Source organism: Brassica oleracea, chromosome C9 (genome assembly GCF_000695525.1).
Source record: "Brassica oleracea var. oleracea cultivar TO1000 chromosome C9, BOL, whole genome shotgun sequence".
Taxonomy (NCBI): domain Eukaryota; kingdom Viridiplantae; phylum Streptophyta; class Magnoliopsida; order Brassicales; family Brassicaceae; genus Brassica; species Brassica oleracea.
Window position 1 is genome coordinate 10,121,843 of NC_027756.1, and position 18,009 is coordinate 10,139,851.

The 18,009-nt window shown below is 36.2% G+C and overlaps 3 protein-coding genes across 3 annotated transcripts; 2 read left to right on the top strand and 1 right to left on the bottom strand.

Moving 5' to 3' along the window:
• The first annotated feature begins 1,754 nt into the window (after positions 1 to 1,754).
• On the top strand, positions 1,755 to 6,831 carry LOC106312915 (probable copper-transporting ATPase HMA5). The gene is made up of 6 exons (XM_013750607.1): positions 1,755 to 2,144; positions 3,696 to 5,099; positions 5,191 to 5,445; positions 5,567 to 5,689; positions 5,779 to 6,258; positions 6,352 to 6,831. Exons 1-6 carry the CDS (start codon positions 1,830 to 1,832, stop codon positions 6,772 to 6,774), a joined length of 3,000 nt encoding a protein of 999 aa, XP_013606061.1. The 5' UTR covers positions 1,755 to 1,829; the 3' UTR covers positions 6,775 to 6,831.
• A 2,446-nt stretch (positions 6,832 to 9,277) lies between these two features.
• On the top strand, positions 9,278 to 10,686 carry LOC106316213 (probable glutathione peroxidase 8). The gene is made up of 6 exons (XM_013754083.1): positions 9,278 to 9,421; positions 9,744 to 9,820; positions 9,927 to 9,988; positions 10,054 to 10,172; positions 10,245 to 10,412; positions 10,498 to 10,686. Exons 1-6 carry the CDS (start codon positions 9,377 to 9,379, stop codon positions 10,525 to 10,527), a joined length of 501 nt encoding a protein of 166 aa, XP_013609537.1. The 5' UTR covers positions 9,278 to 9,376; the 3' UTR covers positions 10,528 to 10,686.
• Positions 10,687 to 10,874: 188 nt separating this feature from the next.
• LOC106315766 (AT-hook motif nuclear-localized protein 5-like) lies at positions 10,875 to 13,249 on the bottom strand. The gene is made up of 5 exons (XM_013753590.1): positions 12,424 to 13,249; positions 11,964 to 12,031; positions 11,723 to 11,854; positions 11,481 to 11,639; positions 10,875 to 11,372 (listed from the first exon to the last, which is right to left on the bottom strand). Exons 1-5 carry the CDS (start codon positions 12,890 to 12,892, stop codon positions 11,076 to 11,078), a joined length of 1,125 nt encoding a protein of 374 aa, XP_013609044.1. The 5' UTR covers positions 12,893 to 13,249; the 3' UTR covers positions 10,875 to 11,075.
• Between the last annotated feature and the right edge of the window lie 4,760 nt (positions 13,250 to 18,009).

Consider the following 18,009-nt stretch of genomic DNA (forward strand, 5'->3'; position numbering starts at 1 on the left):
AAGTCTTTTGACTATTTTTAAAAGCCGCCAATTTCATGGTTGGTACGACTTATATGTTCTTACGAGGTTGAGTGCCATCAACGCTCAGACAGGTATAATAGATTTCCATCTTACCTTAAACTGGATATGTATTGTAAAGTTCCCGTTGACAAAATTTTAAATACATTTTTTCCTGTCGTTAAAGGCAATTTTTTAAGTAATACATTAATTTTTACAGCACGCAACGGTTGCATAGTACGCCATAAGCCAAATGTGTAACATGAAAGGAATTTTGCTTGCCTTTTTTTTTGCAAATGGAAAAAAAAAACGAAAACTAAAAATTACAAGTAAATATTCAGTAGAAACATGCGACAAAAATTTTATAGAAATGAAAAAGAAACACGAACTAGTTTTAAAATTTCAATATATTCATAGATGATAAAATAAAATAGAAACAAGAACAAGTAAAACTACTTCACCCTATAGTTTATATACAGTTTACTTCTTTTTTTCTTTTTTTCTTTTTTCTTTTTTGATAAAGGGTTTTTATATACAGTTTACATATTTTTTTATGTTCTCTGTCGTTCATTTTTGAAATATTATAATTAAAATTTTGAATTATTACTATGTTTTACTCCTTCTGTTTCATAAAAAGTATTATTTTTATTTTTATTTTGTTTCAGAAAAATGTCATTTTACATTTTCAATGTAACTTTATACTTTAAATCTATTTTAACATTTTAAATAGCCAATAAATTTCTATTTAAATCATTTATAATTAATTATATATTAAATAAATGTATATTAATCTATTATCTAGATAGTCTATTATATACTTTCTTAATCTTTGTAAAATATATCAAAGTGACACTTAAAAAAAACAGAAATCAACGCATAGTATGTGATCATAACAGTGACATAATGACACTCTCATCAATTATTTTAGTGAATCTAGTAAAGGTATCTACCATTTATACACTGAATGGCCAAAACCATACTACGGACTTCAAAATGGTATTTGTAAAACCACTTCTATTCACCAATCATAACTTTTTTTTATATAAAAAATTCATTTTTAAATTATAAAAATAACAACACCGCAAACACTTGAATTTTCCACTAACTAATGGAATACAGTTCAGAAAACACAAAGAAAATAGTAAATGATTTTGCTCAGTTACGCACTGAATATTTTTTTTAATATAATTAAATATTTTATAAATACAGTTTCTCATAGGCTCATACCGGCATACCTATTTTAAGACGTTTTAGTATTTTTAAAATTCTAGATCTTCTCTTTAAAGATCAAAATTGTTTATATAAACAGTTAATCTATGTTTTGACCAACAAAAAAAACAGTTAATCTATGCATAAAATATATTTAAAATAGTTAAATGATAATCTAATATATTAAATTTTATCTCTCATTATTAATATATATATTTATATAATGACTATATTTTTAATTATAATTGTATCATAAAATAGTTTTAGCTATAAAATTTTGTTGTATAACCATATTTAACAAATATGTGGTTACCATTCGAATTCTTAGGTTTTAGAAAATTAAATAGGGAGGTTACAAATATCATGTTACTACTTAATCAAAACAAAATCACAAAATCTGGAAGGATGTTTTCATTGGTTAAAAAACTTTAAAATGTCAGAAGAGAGTATTTACGGAAAGGACCCGATAGTTTGAGTATTTATAGAATCGGCGCACATATTTTGTCATTTACCAACCGAGACATTTTTCGCTCTCTCCCGATATATTTAAAAAGCTTTAGCCCATTCGAAAGTATAAACAACATTTCCCACAAACGTAAAAGGAATCAAAATTGGAGACGACTATGGCGACGAAGCTATTGTCTCTCACATGCATTCGCAAAGAGAGATTCAGCGGGCGTTACCCCGTGTTGTGGAAACATCTAAACAACAGGCCACGTGGCGGCGGCGGCGATGGATCACCGTCGGAGACGGCGGTGCTTAAGATCGACGACGAGGAGGCGATTGCCAGTGCGGTTTTCGGCGTTACAGGGATGACATGCTCCGCGTGCGCTGGATCTATCGAGAAAGAGATCAAGCGTCTCCCCGGAATTCACGAAGCGGTCATCGACGCTCTGAACCATCGGGCTCAAATCCAGTTCTACCCTAGCTCTGTCAATGTAAGTTTCGATTGAAAATTCAATATCTGCTTATCGTGATATGTGATATGTGAATCGATCATACTGTTTCTGAGATGAATTTGATTGGGATATAGAGTTTTCTGTATAGTGCTTCATTTTCATGGGATTCATGTGAATAGTTTTTTTTTTACACTTGCAATAAATGTTGATCTCTAAGACTCTAACAACATCAAGCAGGTTGAAGATATTTGTTATGAATTGCTTTAATCTATTTTCTTATCTGCAAAAGAAGGATCACATGATGTGGAGATTTAAAAAAAAAAAAAAAAAAAAAAAAAGATGTAGAGATTTTATCCACTCAAAGCTCAAGCTTTATTCTGTCACAGTCACGCAAGAGAGTTGTAGAAACGGTTTGAGAAGAAAAATCAGATACATAACAAGCAAATTAGAAGAAAAAAAAGAATTTAATGGCACTAGAGATTTATCTAGTTCACGTTCCCTACCCGGATCCACTAGAGCACGAGGTTACATTGTGTTCTTGAGAGATTACACTTACAACTTTCTGTCTTACTAGTTCTCACTTAGAACTCTCTCTCTCTCTCTTGTGATATCTTTAACATAATATGTAAATTCCCTTTATAGCCACACAGCAAGAAGTACGTTAGGTTCAACTCGGTGAGAGAGTTCACACGGCCTTACACCTTCAGATCACATCTATTAATCTTTCACTTCTTCCATACTATGTATCTTCTCATGGGTCTGTTTTTTTTCCCTTTGGGACCCTCTCTTTATCTTAGTCACATTAAGAATTTTGTTGCGTTCACAGTTGTAACATCATGCACCATCAAACCCTCTGATATGGCTCACAGTCCTTGTCATGTTCATTGGATTCCATTCTCGAATCCCGACTTTCTCAGGCTGTAGTTACTTTTGGGAATTGCTTGAAGCTTGCTCACATGCAACTCCTTAGTGTAGATATCAGCTCAGTTGGAAGCTGATCCAATTTTCACAAACTTATTTATCCTCCCTGCATTTATAAATTTTTTGAACTGCAATATGATGTCACTCTGATCTGCCTGCAAGTATATATCTGTAGAATTCCTCGAACAATTCTACTTAATGATGCCAACTAATACAGTGCTAGGGTTTCATTGTTGTTTGTTGATGAAACCCATTGAGTTGGTTTCCAACTTGTTCCATGAGAAACAGCCATCAAACATTATCTAAATAAGTTTTACTTGAGACAATTTCAACCCTCACTTTTGAAGACCTCTTTGCTCCCTAGAACTCTTCATTCTATAGACGTAGCCAAGCTTCTTTTTTCATTTATGCAACTTCTCCGTTGAGTGAATATCTTAGCAATAGACCTTGTCACGAATGATATTTTCCTACTCAAAACTGTACGTAGTTATGCTTTTGTAAGTACCCTTATACTCTCCTTATTACGCTTTTGCTTTACGAGAACCCAATTGTACTTCTTGGATGATGCACACCCTGAAGCTACTTGATAATGTGTTTCATTTACTGTTTGAAATTAGGATAATAGGTTTCATTATATATTTTCATCTGGATTGTTGTACTGGTTGGTAGGTGGAGACAATTCGTGAGACTATTGAAGACGCTGGATTTGAAGCATCGCTGATAGAGAATGAGGCGAATGAGAGGTCCAGACAAGTATGCAGGATACGAATAAACGGTATGACTTGTACCTCATGTTCTTCAACCATTGAAAGCGTACTGCAATCACTTAATGGTGTACAGAGAGCCCACGTTGCCTTAGCAATTGAAGAAGCAGAAGTTCATTATGATCCCACGCTCCTGAGCTACGATAAACTACTGGAAGAGATAGAAAATGCTGGATTTGAAGCCGTACTTATAAGTACAGGAGAGGATGTGAGCAAGATTGATTTGAAGATCGATGGCGAGTTCACTGATGAATCAATGATGATGATTGAAAAATCGCTTGAAGCACTTCCTGGGGTTCAGAGCGTTGAGATCAGCCATGGAAGTGATAAGATATCTGTCTTGTACAAACCCGATGTGACGGGGCCAAGGAACTTCATTCGTGTGATAGAGTCTACTGTCTTTGGTCATAGTGGCCACATCAAGGCAACAGTATTCTCCGAGGGAGGGGTGGGCAGAGAGTCTCAGAAGCAAGAGGAGATCAAGCAGTACTATAAGTCGTTTCTGTGGAGTTTGGTGTTTACGGTACCAGTGTTTTTGACAGCCATGGTCTTTATGTATATCCCTGGAATTAAACATCTGCTGATGTATAAGGTCGTCAATATGCTCACCATTGGAGAGATCACAAGGTGGCTTTTGGCTACACCTGTCCAGTTTATCATAGGCTGGAGATTCTATGTTGGCTCTTACAGGGCTTTACGCCGAGGATCGGCTAACATGGATGTTCTGATCGCTCTGGGAACAAATGCAGCTTATTTCTATTCGTTATACACAGTGTTGAGAGCTGCAACGTCTCCTGATTTCAAAGGAGTTGATTTCTTTGAGACCAGTGCCATGCTCATCTCGTTTATCATACTAGGAAAGTATTTGGAGATTATGGCTAAAGGCAAAACGTCTCAAGCGATCGCAAAGCTTATGAACTTGGCACCAGACACTGCGATATTGTTGGCTGTGGACGAGGAAGGGAGTGTGACTGGCGAAGAGGAGATTGATGGCCGATTGATACAGAAGAATGACGTGATCAAGATCGTTCCTGGTGCTAAAGTAGCTTCGGATGGCTATGTTATATGGGGACAAAGTCATGTGAATGAAAGTATGATAACGGGAGAGGCAAGGCCAGTGGCAAAGAGAAAGGGTGATACTGTTATAGGAGGCACTTTGAACGAGAACGGTGTTCTGCATGTTAAGGTTACAAGAGTCGGTTCAGAGAGTGCTCTTGCACAGATTGTTCGGCTCGTTGAGTCTGCACAACTGGCCAAAGCTCCAGTTCAGAAGTTGGCTGATCGGATTTCCAAGTTCTTTGTTCCTTTGGTGGGTAATCTGACATTTTGATTAACAGAAAGTTTTTAGTCTTTTAGAGTCACAACTAGTTCTTAAACTCAAATCATTTATAATGTTGTAGGTAATTTTCCTCTCGTTCTCAACTTGGCTTGCTTGGTTCTTAGCTGGGAAACTGCATTGGTACCCTGAAGCATGGATACCTTCTTCAATGGATAGCTTCGAGCTAGCTCTTCAGTTTGGAATCTCTGTCATGGTCATAGCTTGTCCATGTGCTCTTGGACTGGCTACTCCAACCGCTGTTATGGTTGGCACTGGGGTTGGTGCATCTCAAGGTGTGCTGATAAAGGGTGGTCAAGCTCTAGAAAGAGCACACAAGGTTAGTGTGCGCTAATTTGTTAAGCTCTTGATTGTAACTTATAATATGTGATTAGAGGTTTTCTATAACATTTTGATTCTTTTTAGATGACGAAACCTCAACAGTTTGAATAATTGTGTAGGTAAATTGCATTGTATTTGACAAGACAGGAACTCTCACGATGGGGAAACCCGTTGTTGTAAAAACCAAACTCCTGAAAAACATGGTACTTAGAGAATTCTATGAACTTGTAGCTGCAACTGAGGTAATCTCTTGTAACCATCGAACACATATACAAACTCGTGGCATGCATCAAAACTGATATCTTTATGATGACACTTATCTTTTTATCAGGTAAACAGCGAGCATCCATTAGCAAAGGCCATTGTTGAATATGGAAAGAAATTCAGAGATGATGAAGAGAACCCTGCGTGGCCTGAAGCCCATGGATTTGTTTCTATCACGGGAAACGGAGTGAGAGCGACCGTTAATAGAAAAGAGATTATGGTGGGAAACAAGAACTTTATGTCTGGTTATAAAATTAATATTACAGCCGATGCTGAGGAGTTGCTAGCAGAAGCTGAAGGGATGGCCCAGACAGGAATCCTCGTGTCTATAGACAGTGAATTGGTTGGAGTTCTGGCTGTTTCGGATCCTGTAAAACCAAATGCTAGAGAAGCCATCTCCATTTTAAAATCCATGAATATCAAAAGCATCATGGTAACAGGTGACAACTGGGGAACTGCAAATTCCATTGCTAGAGAAGTCGGTATAGACTCTGTTATTGCAGAAGCTAAACCGGAGCAGAAAGCAGAGAAAGTCAAGGAGCTACAGGTAAACTTATATTTAGCTCCACACTAAATTAAAAAAGTTCACATCTTTAATATACAAAAGTATAAAACTGATATAAACCAATGAATTTTGCAGGCTGCGGGTCATGTTGTGGCAATGGTTGGAGATGGAGTCAATGACTCACCTGCTCTAGTGGCAGCGGATGTAGGAATGGCGATTGGTGCAGGAACCGATATTGCAATAGAAGCAGCTGATATTGTCCTGATGAAAAGTAACTTGGAAGATGTGATCACAGCCATTGATCTTTCGAGGAAAACGTTCTCAAGGATCCGTCTCAACTACGTATGGGCTCTCGGGTATAACCTCATGGGCATACCTATCGCTGCGGGGGTGCTTTTCCCGTCTACCCGGTTCAGGTTGCCTCCGTGGATTGCAGGTGCTGCAATGGCTGCTTCTTCTGTCAGTGTTGTGTGTTGCTCTCTCTTGTTGAAGAACTACAAGCGGCCTAAGAGGCTTGATAGTCTGGCCATCCGTGAGGTTCAAGTGGAGCGGGTTTAGAAAACCAAACTCAACCGATCCAAACGGAGTAAATGGTTATGTGATTTGATGAACTAACAACCGGTACCATAAATATCTACATGATTTGTGTGTTAGATTTGTTACGTTAGTATAATAAGAAATTCACATGATTGGTTCTCAGGATTTTCCTCATGATAAATACTTAGCACAAAAGATTATGCTTTATCATCTTCTTCTAGAATACTGGCTGATAACCTGGAAAGAAATGTCACAAAAAAGTGAGAATGCATGCCGTTTGACTCTAGAAAAACGCTCTACATGACCAAGGGAAAGTAACGTTAGCCTTTGGAACTTTACTACAAACATTTGACTTGTGGATTATGATGGCAGATGCTAAGAAATGGTCCCAGGTTCGTTTCTCTACTCGTCCTTGGATGTGTTTTATCGGATGAAGACGATGTTTTACATCATCTCCAATGGTACGCAAAATTTTCTTTTATATTTTACTCTATTTTTAGAGTAACTTTACTATAGAATTGGTTTTGATCCCATAGTTCCTTCTAGGCCTGGGCATTTTAACCCGGGTCCGAAGATCCGAACCGGAACCGACCCAAAAATACCCGACCCGGAACCGGATCGAAAATGCACAAGTACCTTTTGGGTCTAAATTTTTTTTACCCGAAAGAACCGAAACCGAAAAGGAACCGATCCGAATAGACCCGACCCGATAAGAACCGATTTGTACCCGACTTAAAAACATGTATATCTAAAGCTATGATGTTTTTGTGTTCTATTTTATATATATTATTTTATGATTTAGTTGGAATATCTTTTGTGAACAACATTTGTTATTATTTTTTAATATTTTTTAAGTAATATAAAGCTTTAAAATGTAAAATTTAGAGTTTTAAAATGTTTTATTTTAATTATTAATAGTTTCATTTAAGTTGTTTTGTAAAATTTTAGATATATATGACAAATATTCAACTAAAGTTGATGAAATTGGGTATATCATGTCCTTTTCAGATCTTAAATTAGGCCTGGGCATTTTACCCGGACCCGAAGACCCGAACCAGAACCGACCCGAAAATACAGGTTCGGGTCCGGGTCCGGGTCCATGCTAAGTACCTATTAGGTCTTTTTTTTGGACCCGCGGGTCTCGGTTCGGGTCCGGGTCCTGCCCGAGACCCGTTCGGGTATCCGAAGTACCCGTAAATATTTGTATATACTAGGTATATTTGGGTGATTGAGTATATTTTTGATATTTCAAATTTTTTTAATGGTTTCGGATTTGGATTTTCGGGTATAATTGTAGGTTTTTGGTGAAATTTTAGATTTTTAGAAAATATAATTTGGGTATTTAGGTAAAATTCGGGTATGTTTTGAGTTTTCGGGTCTGATTTTGGATAAATTTTGGGTATTTTTGCGGTTCTTCGGGTATTTTTAGAGTTTTCGGGTCCAGTTCGGGTACTTTGGGTCTATTTCGGATCCTAAATACCCGAACCGACCCGGATCCGAAATATACCCGAAAATTTTGGACATTTTACGGGTATTGAAATTATAGACCCGAACCGACCCGGACCCGACAAGATCCGACCCGGAACCGACCCGAAAAGTTATAGGTACCTATATGGGTCTAAATTGCTAGGACTCGAAGGACCCGGACCCGATAATACCCGACCCGAAGACCCGGATGCCCATGCCTATCCTAAATATCTGAATCCGACCCGGACCCGATATGGACCCGAAAAATTACAGGTATTTTATGGGTATTTTAATTATAGATCTGAACTGACCCGGACCCGAGAAGAACCGACCCGAACCCGAACCAAAAATTTCTAAGTACCTATTGGGTCTAAATATTTAGGATCCGAAAAGATCCGGACCCGAAAAGAACCGGCCCGAACCCGACCCGAAGATCCGAACGTCCAAGCCTAGTTCCTTCTGTAATAGAGTTACCATATAATAGAGCGAAATATAGAGTAATGATGATTTTTCACTCCAAATATAGAGTAAAAAAATAACATTACTCTATATTTCACTCTATTATAGATGGAACTATTGGAGCAAATCTAACTCTATAAAGGCATTTCCAATCCCATTTTATTTTTTTCTCTAAAATTGAGTTTAGAGTAAAAATGTTCTAATAGTATTATATTTCTACTTTATAATAGTGTAAACCTATTTTTTAGTCTATATATAGAGTTATTTTTTTATTTTTTGTTATCGTTCTATTTTTTACTTTAAAATAGAATATTATTGGAGTAACATCCAACTCTATTATATGGTTAATTTATTTTAGCGTGAAATATGGAGGAATTTATTCTGTGCGTCATTGGAGATGCACATGGTTTAAGAATTAGACGCAATATTCATACTTGTGAGATTATTTTCGTACCTTACAAATTGCGATAAAATATACGGTTGTGACTCGCAACATAGAAAGCCCAACAAGCTGAAATAATAACAACCGCAACGGCCCATCATTAAAAGCCACTCGCACTAACAGCGCGTGGGATGGATATGCCAGAGCCGAGACTGCATTTTTCATGCCTTTTAGCTTTTTTTTCTCCTGTCCTCGCAGCTGACTCCTCTCTTCCCCTCTCTCTCACATTTCTCCTGCTTCTCAAATTATACTTCTATGGCGACGAAAGAACCGGTATCTGTTTACGATATAAGCATTGAGGTGACAAGATTGCTTAACTTCAATCAACAAATGGGTGTTTTTTGCTAAAAGGAAATGACCTTTGGTTTAGGGTTTTTAGAGTGTAAAAGGAATGAACTTAAGTTTTGTATAGGTTTGCTTAGTGTTCTTTTGTTTTGTAAGAAGACTCTGAAACTTAAGGTAAATCAATTAGATGATGACCGTTGATTGAAACACTGCTTTGTCTTTTGGTGTTGGTCTCACAGATTGTTCTCTCTATTATATCTGATTCAGTTCTTGTGTTACCTTCTTTTAGTTTTAAAGTGCAAGTCTTTTAGCTGAATAATCTTCTGCTTTGGAACAGGATGCAAATGGAAACAGCTTAGAACTCAGTCAATACAAAGACAAAGTTCTTCTAATTGTCAATGTTGCTTCCAAATGGTTTAATTTTCTTATACACCTTCTTAGCTACTTCCATTATTTTTTTTTGTATTTTTGGTGCTAAATGTTTGTTTTCTTGTTCTTGTTTATACGCTGATGATCTCAGCGGGATGACGAACTCAAACTACACCGAACTGAATGAGCTTTACAACAAGTACAAAGACAAAGGTAAATTGGTTTCAAGGCTCTTGTTTCTTCCACATGATTCTCTTGATGGTTGTTTCTGTTGCAAGGTCTGGAGATTCTAGCATTTCCCTGTAACCAATTTGGTGAAGAGGAACCGGGAACTACTGACCAAATTACAGAGTTTGTTTGTACTAAGTTCAAATCTGAGTTCCCCATATTCAACAAGGTATATACCGGTCGGACGAATTGATTACAAGTTGTATGTCTTGATGTTGATCTTCCCCCGTTGTGTGTTTAGATTGAAGTGAATGGAGAGAATGCTTCTCCTCTTTATAAGTTTCTAAAGAAAGGCAAATGGGGAATCTTCGGGGATGAGATTCAATGGAACTTTGCTAAGTTTCTTGTGGACAAGAATGGTCAAGCTGTAGAACGTTATTACCCAACCACTTCTCCTCTTACACTCGAGGTAAACAAACAATCTATATCTCTATCTCTAAAGAAACAATTGTTTTTTTCTCTTTGTGCTTATGTTATGTCTCAATTCTCTGCAGCATGACATCAACAAGCTTCTGAACGTCTGACTGAATCGCCTCTGTTGATAACTGTACTTTGATCTTAAACTTCTCATGTAATAAAGCAAATCTCATTGCCTTTGGTTTGAATTTGTTATGTTTTGGTTTCATTAATCCAAACTCAGACCAACACAAAGAAGTCAAAACAATATTAAAATCGGTTCCACATGGGTTCTTCTCTCTAAAATCAAATTTTGAATCATCTCCTCTGTTTTACCAAAACTACTTTGCAGCTGCTACAAGTTGTCTTAAGAAACAAAAATACTGACTGGTCTAACTACTTTTTCTGATCACTTTGGTAATGCTTAAGAAACCAAGTTCTCGATGACCAGAAAGAGAGCTTAATGGGATATAGATAGTTAAAAATATCCTTAAATAGCCTCAAGGGAGGGGTTTTGCTACAATAACAATGTTAGAAGGAACACAGTTCTCTGAGATTTCTAGTTTAACATTCCCTGATAAATAATCTACAACAACAAAGATATTTACAGCACTCACATTCTGCATGCCGCTGCTTAAATAACTAAGAAGGTAGTAATAAATATTAATGTTCTGAATCATCCGCGAGTCAAGTCAATATCAGTGAGTAGGTTTCTGCTAGAGTCAAGTGATCTGCCTGACCCTGAGACTGAACCTTCCCCTGAACCGGGCCATCCACTCATTCCCTGACCTGAGAAGTTCTGTGGCGTCTGCTGGGCCACCTGTGCTGCTGCTTCTGGTGCATTATTAGTCGGTGTTGTCTCCATTTCACTATCGTTGTGCTCTTCCTTTGGTCCACCTTCTTGTTTGATGGTCTTGTTATTGTTATTATTAGACTTTGGGACTCCACCATATACAAAACTACAAGCCACCACCTTCAAAATAACAAGTATTTTTTTTTTTTGTTTTTTTTAAGAGACGTTACAAAATTAACAAGATTTTAGATTCACTCTTTTAAGCACTAAGAAGAGGAATTCAAGAACCTGAACGAGGCTGGCTGCGATAAGCATTCCAATCCCACCGCCGATAACATGACCTTCAGGACCAGAAAGGGAGACGCTCAGACCGCCGGTTCGACTTTTGGATCCACCTTCTTCATTTACCAAATAAGATCCCCCTAAACTTAGTATCTCAAAACGTCCCTACCAAAAAAAACACACACATAGAAAACCATTACTTTTTTAATGTTTTTTAATTCAGTTAATAGAATGAACGATTTTGAAACCTCATATGTCAAAGAAGGCTCTGTTGTAGCGGGTTGACGTAGAGTGACTGAAGAAACTGTTCCAGTGCCTGACATTATACAAAGAGCTCGTGGTCTTTGCTGTGAAAATGACATTACTTTTGAAACAATATCCTGCGAGAAAATATAAAGGAAGCAGATGAATAATCATTATGAAATTTTCAGATTGTCAATAAACAGAATCAATAGACAGAAAGGAGTTTTTTTTTTTTTGAGAGCTTACTTCACCTGCTCCAACACTGATGACATGAGGTGCAAAGGCAAATCCAGCTGAAGTGTTCATCCACTCACCTAAAGTAACCAACAGAAGCACACGATGATCTAAATCAGAACTTCTATTGACTAATCACATTGAAATGACAAGTTACTTATCTAAACACAAATTATACCACACATGGGGTCAGTTAAATTACTCTTTCACAGCTTAATACCTAACACAAGCAACGTTGGGTGGGAATCACAACATAGCTAAATCAAACCTAACTAATTTGTTTTAGCTCAAGATCTCTCACTAATTACCAAGATTAGACCACAGATGGATCATTGAATTAGCACTAGCAGCAGAGCTAAACCAACATAGTCTAAACTTAATTTGACCACATAATCATCTACAGCTTCCACATAATCAAAAGATCTAAGCTCAGGTTCTTCACAATGTGACATGTAAAAACATGAGATCTCACCAAGATTAGCCAGTCGTTGCTTCCTACCAGTTCCAGGAGGACGACCTCTGGCTCGTTTAGGAGCATTCGGATCAGTCACTGAAGAAGAGTCCTCAGCTTTCTTACTACCAGCAGAAGAAGGCATAGGAGAAAGCCCTAAAGAGACTTGTCCATCAGGAGCATACTTCCTCGGCCGTCCACGTTTCTTCTTAACCAACGGCTGCTCCATCGGAGGCGGCGGCGGCTGCGGGAGAGGCGAAGCCATCCCCATGTGAATGCTGTGTCCGAAATCAGAGTGTCTGTGGTCGGCCATGGAGAAATGAGGGTGATGAACGTTAGGGTTAGGGTTAGGGTTAGGCATCGGCCTCATTCCCGGCGGCGGCGGCGCGTGGAGTCCACTCGCGACCTGGGAAGGAGAGAGGTTCGTGAAGGCTCCTCTGGGGAGATAGTAGTGAGAGCCTGGAAATGCCATTGCTTCTCTCCCGTCCATGCATCTAAAACCTTGAATCACCGAGATTGAGACTTTATGAAGAAAACAGAGAGTACACACTAACCCTAGAAAGAAGCAAAGCTAAATCTTGATATCACTTAGAAAAAGCAGATTCGAAATTACGAAAGATTAAGACAAAGAGGAGAAAAAGAAGAAGCTAGATTTGATTTCGAAATCTAGGGCTTCCGAGATGAAAAACGCAAATGTACATCACAGAGAGGAGACAAGGGAAGATGACAGAACAGAAGAGAAGAGAAGAGAAAAGAAGGAGAAACAACAGATTTATAATTTTATTTTTATTGTCAATGAAATTTTTGGCCTTCTCTGAAAGTTAGAAGACTGAAGAAAAGAGGAGAGACTGACGACCACTATTTTTTGTATATGTACACTTTTAATTATTTTTATTCAAATAAACTACTTGGTTTTTAATAATACTATTAAATTGGCTTGTTTAAGAATAATTTTATTCAAAAGCTTTTGAACTTTCCTTTTTATAACAAAATCTAATGTCTCGCATATACCTCTGACTGAAAATGAAGTTTAGTCAAATATAATATATTTAATGCCTTTCATGTATAAATAAATTATATGCTTTTTAAGTTTTTTTCTCATGAAAATGATATGCTCATTTCCGATAACAATATTTTTGTTGTACATTTAATATTTTATATGGTAAGACTTATGAAAATATATAAGTGTGTATATGTATTTATATATTATTATATTATTTTGAGATAATTATTATGAAAAAATATAAGTGTCTATATGTATTTATATATTATTATATTATGTTGTTTAATTTAGATGAAAGTAATGAACATAGGGAGTACATGCATATGTATAGTGAAATACAATTATAAAATATGCTCGAGTCGATTAATAAGATATTAATGGATCTGGATAGTTGTTATTTATATTGTATTATTGTGAATATTTTTTTTGAATATTCATCTTATATTACACGATGACCTTTAAAAATTCTATTATAGAAAATTTATCGTATAAAATTTATAAAGGGTAACGTGCTACGATCTCGTTCTAAAGTTCCTCGAATTAAATATTGCAAATGCATTTTTCTCTTAACTAAAAATTATAATTTTATTTTTCTCCAAACTAACTTATAGTTTGAAACTTGATTATATATTAGAACTTGAGCCGTGAATAGTCTATTTTAATATATATATATATATATAAACATTCAAAACATAACAATTTAATGGTTTCACTTATGCTACTTTAATTTATTGTTCAGATTATATATTTCGTTAATATATTGCGTTATATATATTTATTTACTGGATTTGTGTTGGATCAATTATTTAACTGTACTAAAATGATTGGATTTATATATTAATATACTATATCAGTCAAATTTATATTGACATTTCTTTCATATTTAATTGTATGATTCAAATGTATTATTAATATATTATTAGTTTAGGTCAAACGGAAAATATTTTAAAATCAGTAGGATGGATATAAATTGAACCGCCTGTTTTAACAAAAATCATGAGCATAAAGTTAATATATATGCAAAATATAAAGTCGATATTTCTGAAAATATTTCTTTTTTTATAAAACAAATCGATGGCAATATTCTTAAATATTTGTAAAAAGAAAGGTTACAACACTAGTGAATCACGCTTAATATGGTGAAATAGAAGGCTTGGGTTCTGTAGTTGTTTTTGCGGTGGCTTATGTCTTGGGTTTGAGACCGGCACCGTTGAAGAGCAATGGTTTCTGCTTGCCTGAAGTGTTTCTTGTTTGTGGTCCTTATAAGTGATTAGTGCTTTGCGGTTCTGTTCTTGTTTAGAATTACGGTTGGGTTGACCTGTGATGAGTTTTGGTTCGAAGGTGTGCCCACTCTTGGTTCATACTTTTGATCTGGTTCGCGAAGGAAGTAATTTCTGGTTCAAATATGTGGTTAGGGTGTCGCGAATAGTTTTGGTTATTGGCGTCTTGAGATTTCAGAGCTCTTACGGTTTCAACTCTATTCTCCCTTTCTATCTCCTCGGTTAGTCGGTATGAATGAATGGTTATGGTTTATGCTTAAGCCTTTGAATCTTTTTCAATTAATGTGTATGGTCTTTGGTTTGGTTCGTGACAAGAGTGTCTTCTCCGGTTCTCATATAAAGAGCCAAATGTTTTTAATTGTGTTACAATATGGTTGGAGTCTATGGAAGTATCGGCTTAATGCAAGTTTTGAGGTTGCTGCCAAATTAGTTCTTTGGATAGAGAGTTTCTTCGAGTCCACAAACATGATTTCTTGACTTGTTTCTATCCGTATTTTAAAAATCGGTGCACTCTTCTTCTCTAATGGTCGCTAATATTAGGACATCTATTTCAATTCTCTCTATAAGATTCTAGGTTTAAGTTTTAGTGTTCTATCCTTTCGTTTTTTTATATCATTTTGGTTTCGTCAAGTTCCAGAAGAATTGTGATTCTTACCTGTCTATGGCTCGGGAAAAATGTATTCCTTGCTAATTTTTGTAAAAAACTTTCATGTTTTCAATTTAACGTGACAGATGACAAAATAAGAGATGTCATCGTCTCCCCTTCCCCTCGTTTTTCCTTCTGAGTCAACTCGGTCGACCGGCGCGTGGTGGCTTATTTAGCACCGGCGCCGGTCCTAAACCTTCATTTTCTTTCAAGTTCCTTCTGTGCCAGTTCGGTGTGCGACTTAGGGTTCGTTTTGTTAGGAGATGTGCTTCTTCCAAATCGACATATACTCTCAGATCTGTGTAGATTTCTTAGATAAAAGCTCCAGATCTTATGATTAACGGTGTGGTCTAGCTACAAAGCCTTTTGTTTAAGAATCTATGTCTAGATCTGTGTAGTTTTGTTGATTTTGCATATCCCTCTTGCTTTCGGTTACGTCTTCTCCTTTACAGGTTTCAGCTGTGTTGTTAGAGTTTGCTATGGATCTGCCGTTCGTGGCCTGTGTGTGTTGTTTATGGATTGGTGGGCTTGGCTCCTAGTTGTTTGTTCAGATCTCGTGGAGATTTTTTGTGTGGCGTTCAAAAGTCGCGTTCGACTAAGCCGTTTCCGGGAGTTGGTGATTGAATCGAAGGAGGTTCTCGCTTGCCGGTATATGGAGTTCGTGTTGCTTGGTTCTTGAGGAGTGTCTTCGTTGTTCTAGGAGAAAGTGGTTTTGCGGTGGTTTGGCCGAGGGCATTCCCGCTAAACAGTCTCATAGGTTCTCTTGATGCCTGCCATACCTGTTTGTCGGAGACTATTACCGCTAGCTTGAAATCTAGTTGCTTAGCTTAAGTATGTAGTTTGTACTCGCCCTTTAATGTTGGTTTCGTTTGGGCATTTGCTTCCCCTGCGTGGGATCTCGTTTCCGAGGATATTTCTTTATCCGTCGGCTTAGCTAACCACGAATTAATCATTTGTTCGTTGGTCTTGTATCAGTTGTTGAATTATAAAATTAATTTTTGACGGTAAACAAAAAAAAGACAAAATAAGAGATGTATTGTTGACAAAAGAGAGGAGAGAGAACGGGACCTACTTGAAAAGAGCCAAGAAGAGAGAGGATATCTCTCTTTCTCTCTCACATGTCTGAATCACTTAGCTATTTCTTTCTTTGCTTCGGACAATGAGCCTCCTTTCCTATCTTTATTTATTTTCAATTGTTGTATTCTTCTTTTTAATTTAAATTTCTTTTTGGCCCTTTCTTTTTATATCTTTCAATTTTTATTCGAGAAAATATTTATGTATGTGTAATAATGTATTGAGTTCCACCTAATTTGAAAGTTTGTATGATGCAATTAATATCCTGTGGCTAAAGAATCCGACCAATGCAATCCAATTTGTCAGCATTTTTTACTATTTTTTTCATAACTCAAAATTTTATTAAATCTTTCGAAACACATCTTACTATATATATATATAGTATTTTTTTTAACTCAACATTGTGTACTATATATACAGTCTTTTTAGATTTTGTTTTGCTATATATATATATAGTATTAATACTCGGTCCTTAATCTTTACACTAACTTGTTTTGTCAACAATCCCTAGAGCCGGTTATGGCTAAGAGAATCTTCAACTCACCTCTATAACAAAGATCTCTAAAATAAAGAAAAAAATAGAGATAGTGTTTTTGCTCCAATGTGTTCCTCTATAATAGAGAAATGCTATATTCACCTCTATAAATAGATGAATGCTATTTTTTTTCCTAAATATAGAAAAAAAAATAGCATTTCTCTATTTATGGAGACAAATATAGTATTTTTCTATTATAGAGGAACACATTAGAGCAAAAACACCATTTCTATTTTTTTCTCTATTTTAGAAATTTTTATTATAAAGGTGGGTTTGAGATGGTCTCAATTACGGTATCAAATTACACAGCTTCGACACCTATTTAATTTGACTTTTTGACAATGAAATAAAATAAACTGGACTTTCACTTTTCACCCTTTTTGCGTAACTTTCACCTAAATTAATGTGACTTGTCCTTTTTATAAACTAGCGATTTTGATGAAAAGATCGGATAAATATACTTGACGCGACCACTACTGAACTCCGCAAAAAAAAATTAATATATTTTCACATAAATGGCTATAAATATACTCAAATTCGTCCATATAAATTTTTTGGTAGTTCAAGAGAACAAAAATATAGTCTACAGAAGAAAGTCCTCCAAAAAAAAATTATAGAAGTGTCAATCACAATAAATGTAGATTTACTAAAATGGAAGAAGAGTGTTAAAGGAGGCTTTCATTTTGAGGACGGTGTCTGCCAAAGGTACAACAAGGCTCTATTTCTATGAAATTGCCGTAGTTAATAATGCTTCACAACATACATACACATTAGACATGTATACATATATACATAGAGAGAGAGATGATGGATTATAATCGTGGGTTTGTGAAACATGATGTCGTCAAAAGTGAGTCTCTTTCTTGCAAGGAAACTGATCTCAACTGTTGCTTTTAGCTTTTATATTTTCCTTCTGATGTATTTTGTGGGGATAAGAGAGATGATTCTCTTCACAAGTTGTGGTGGCCCAGTAGTTTCAAATTTCTAAGAGATATAGCTGCTGGTATAGGTGTTGCTTGAGTTTTTTTAAAGTTTGAAATGTGCAACAAATATCAACCAAATCCATGAT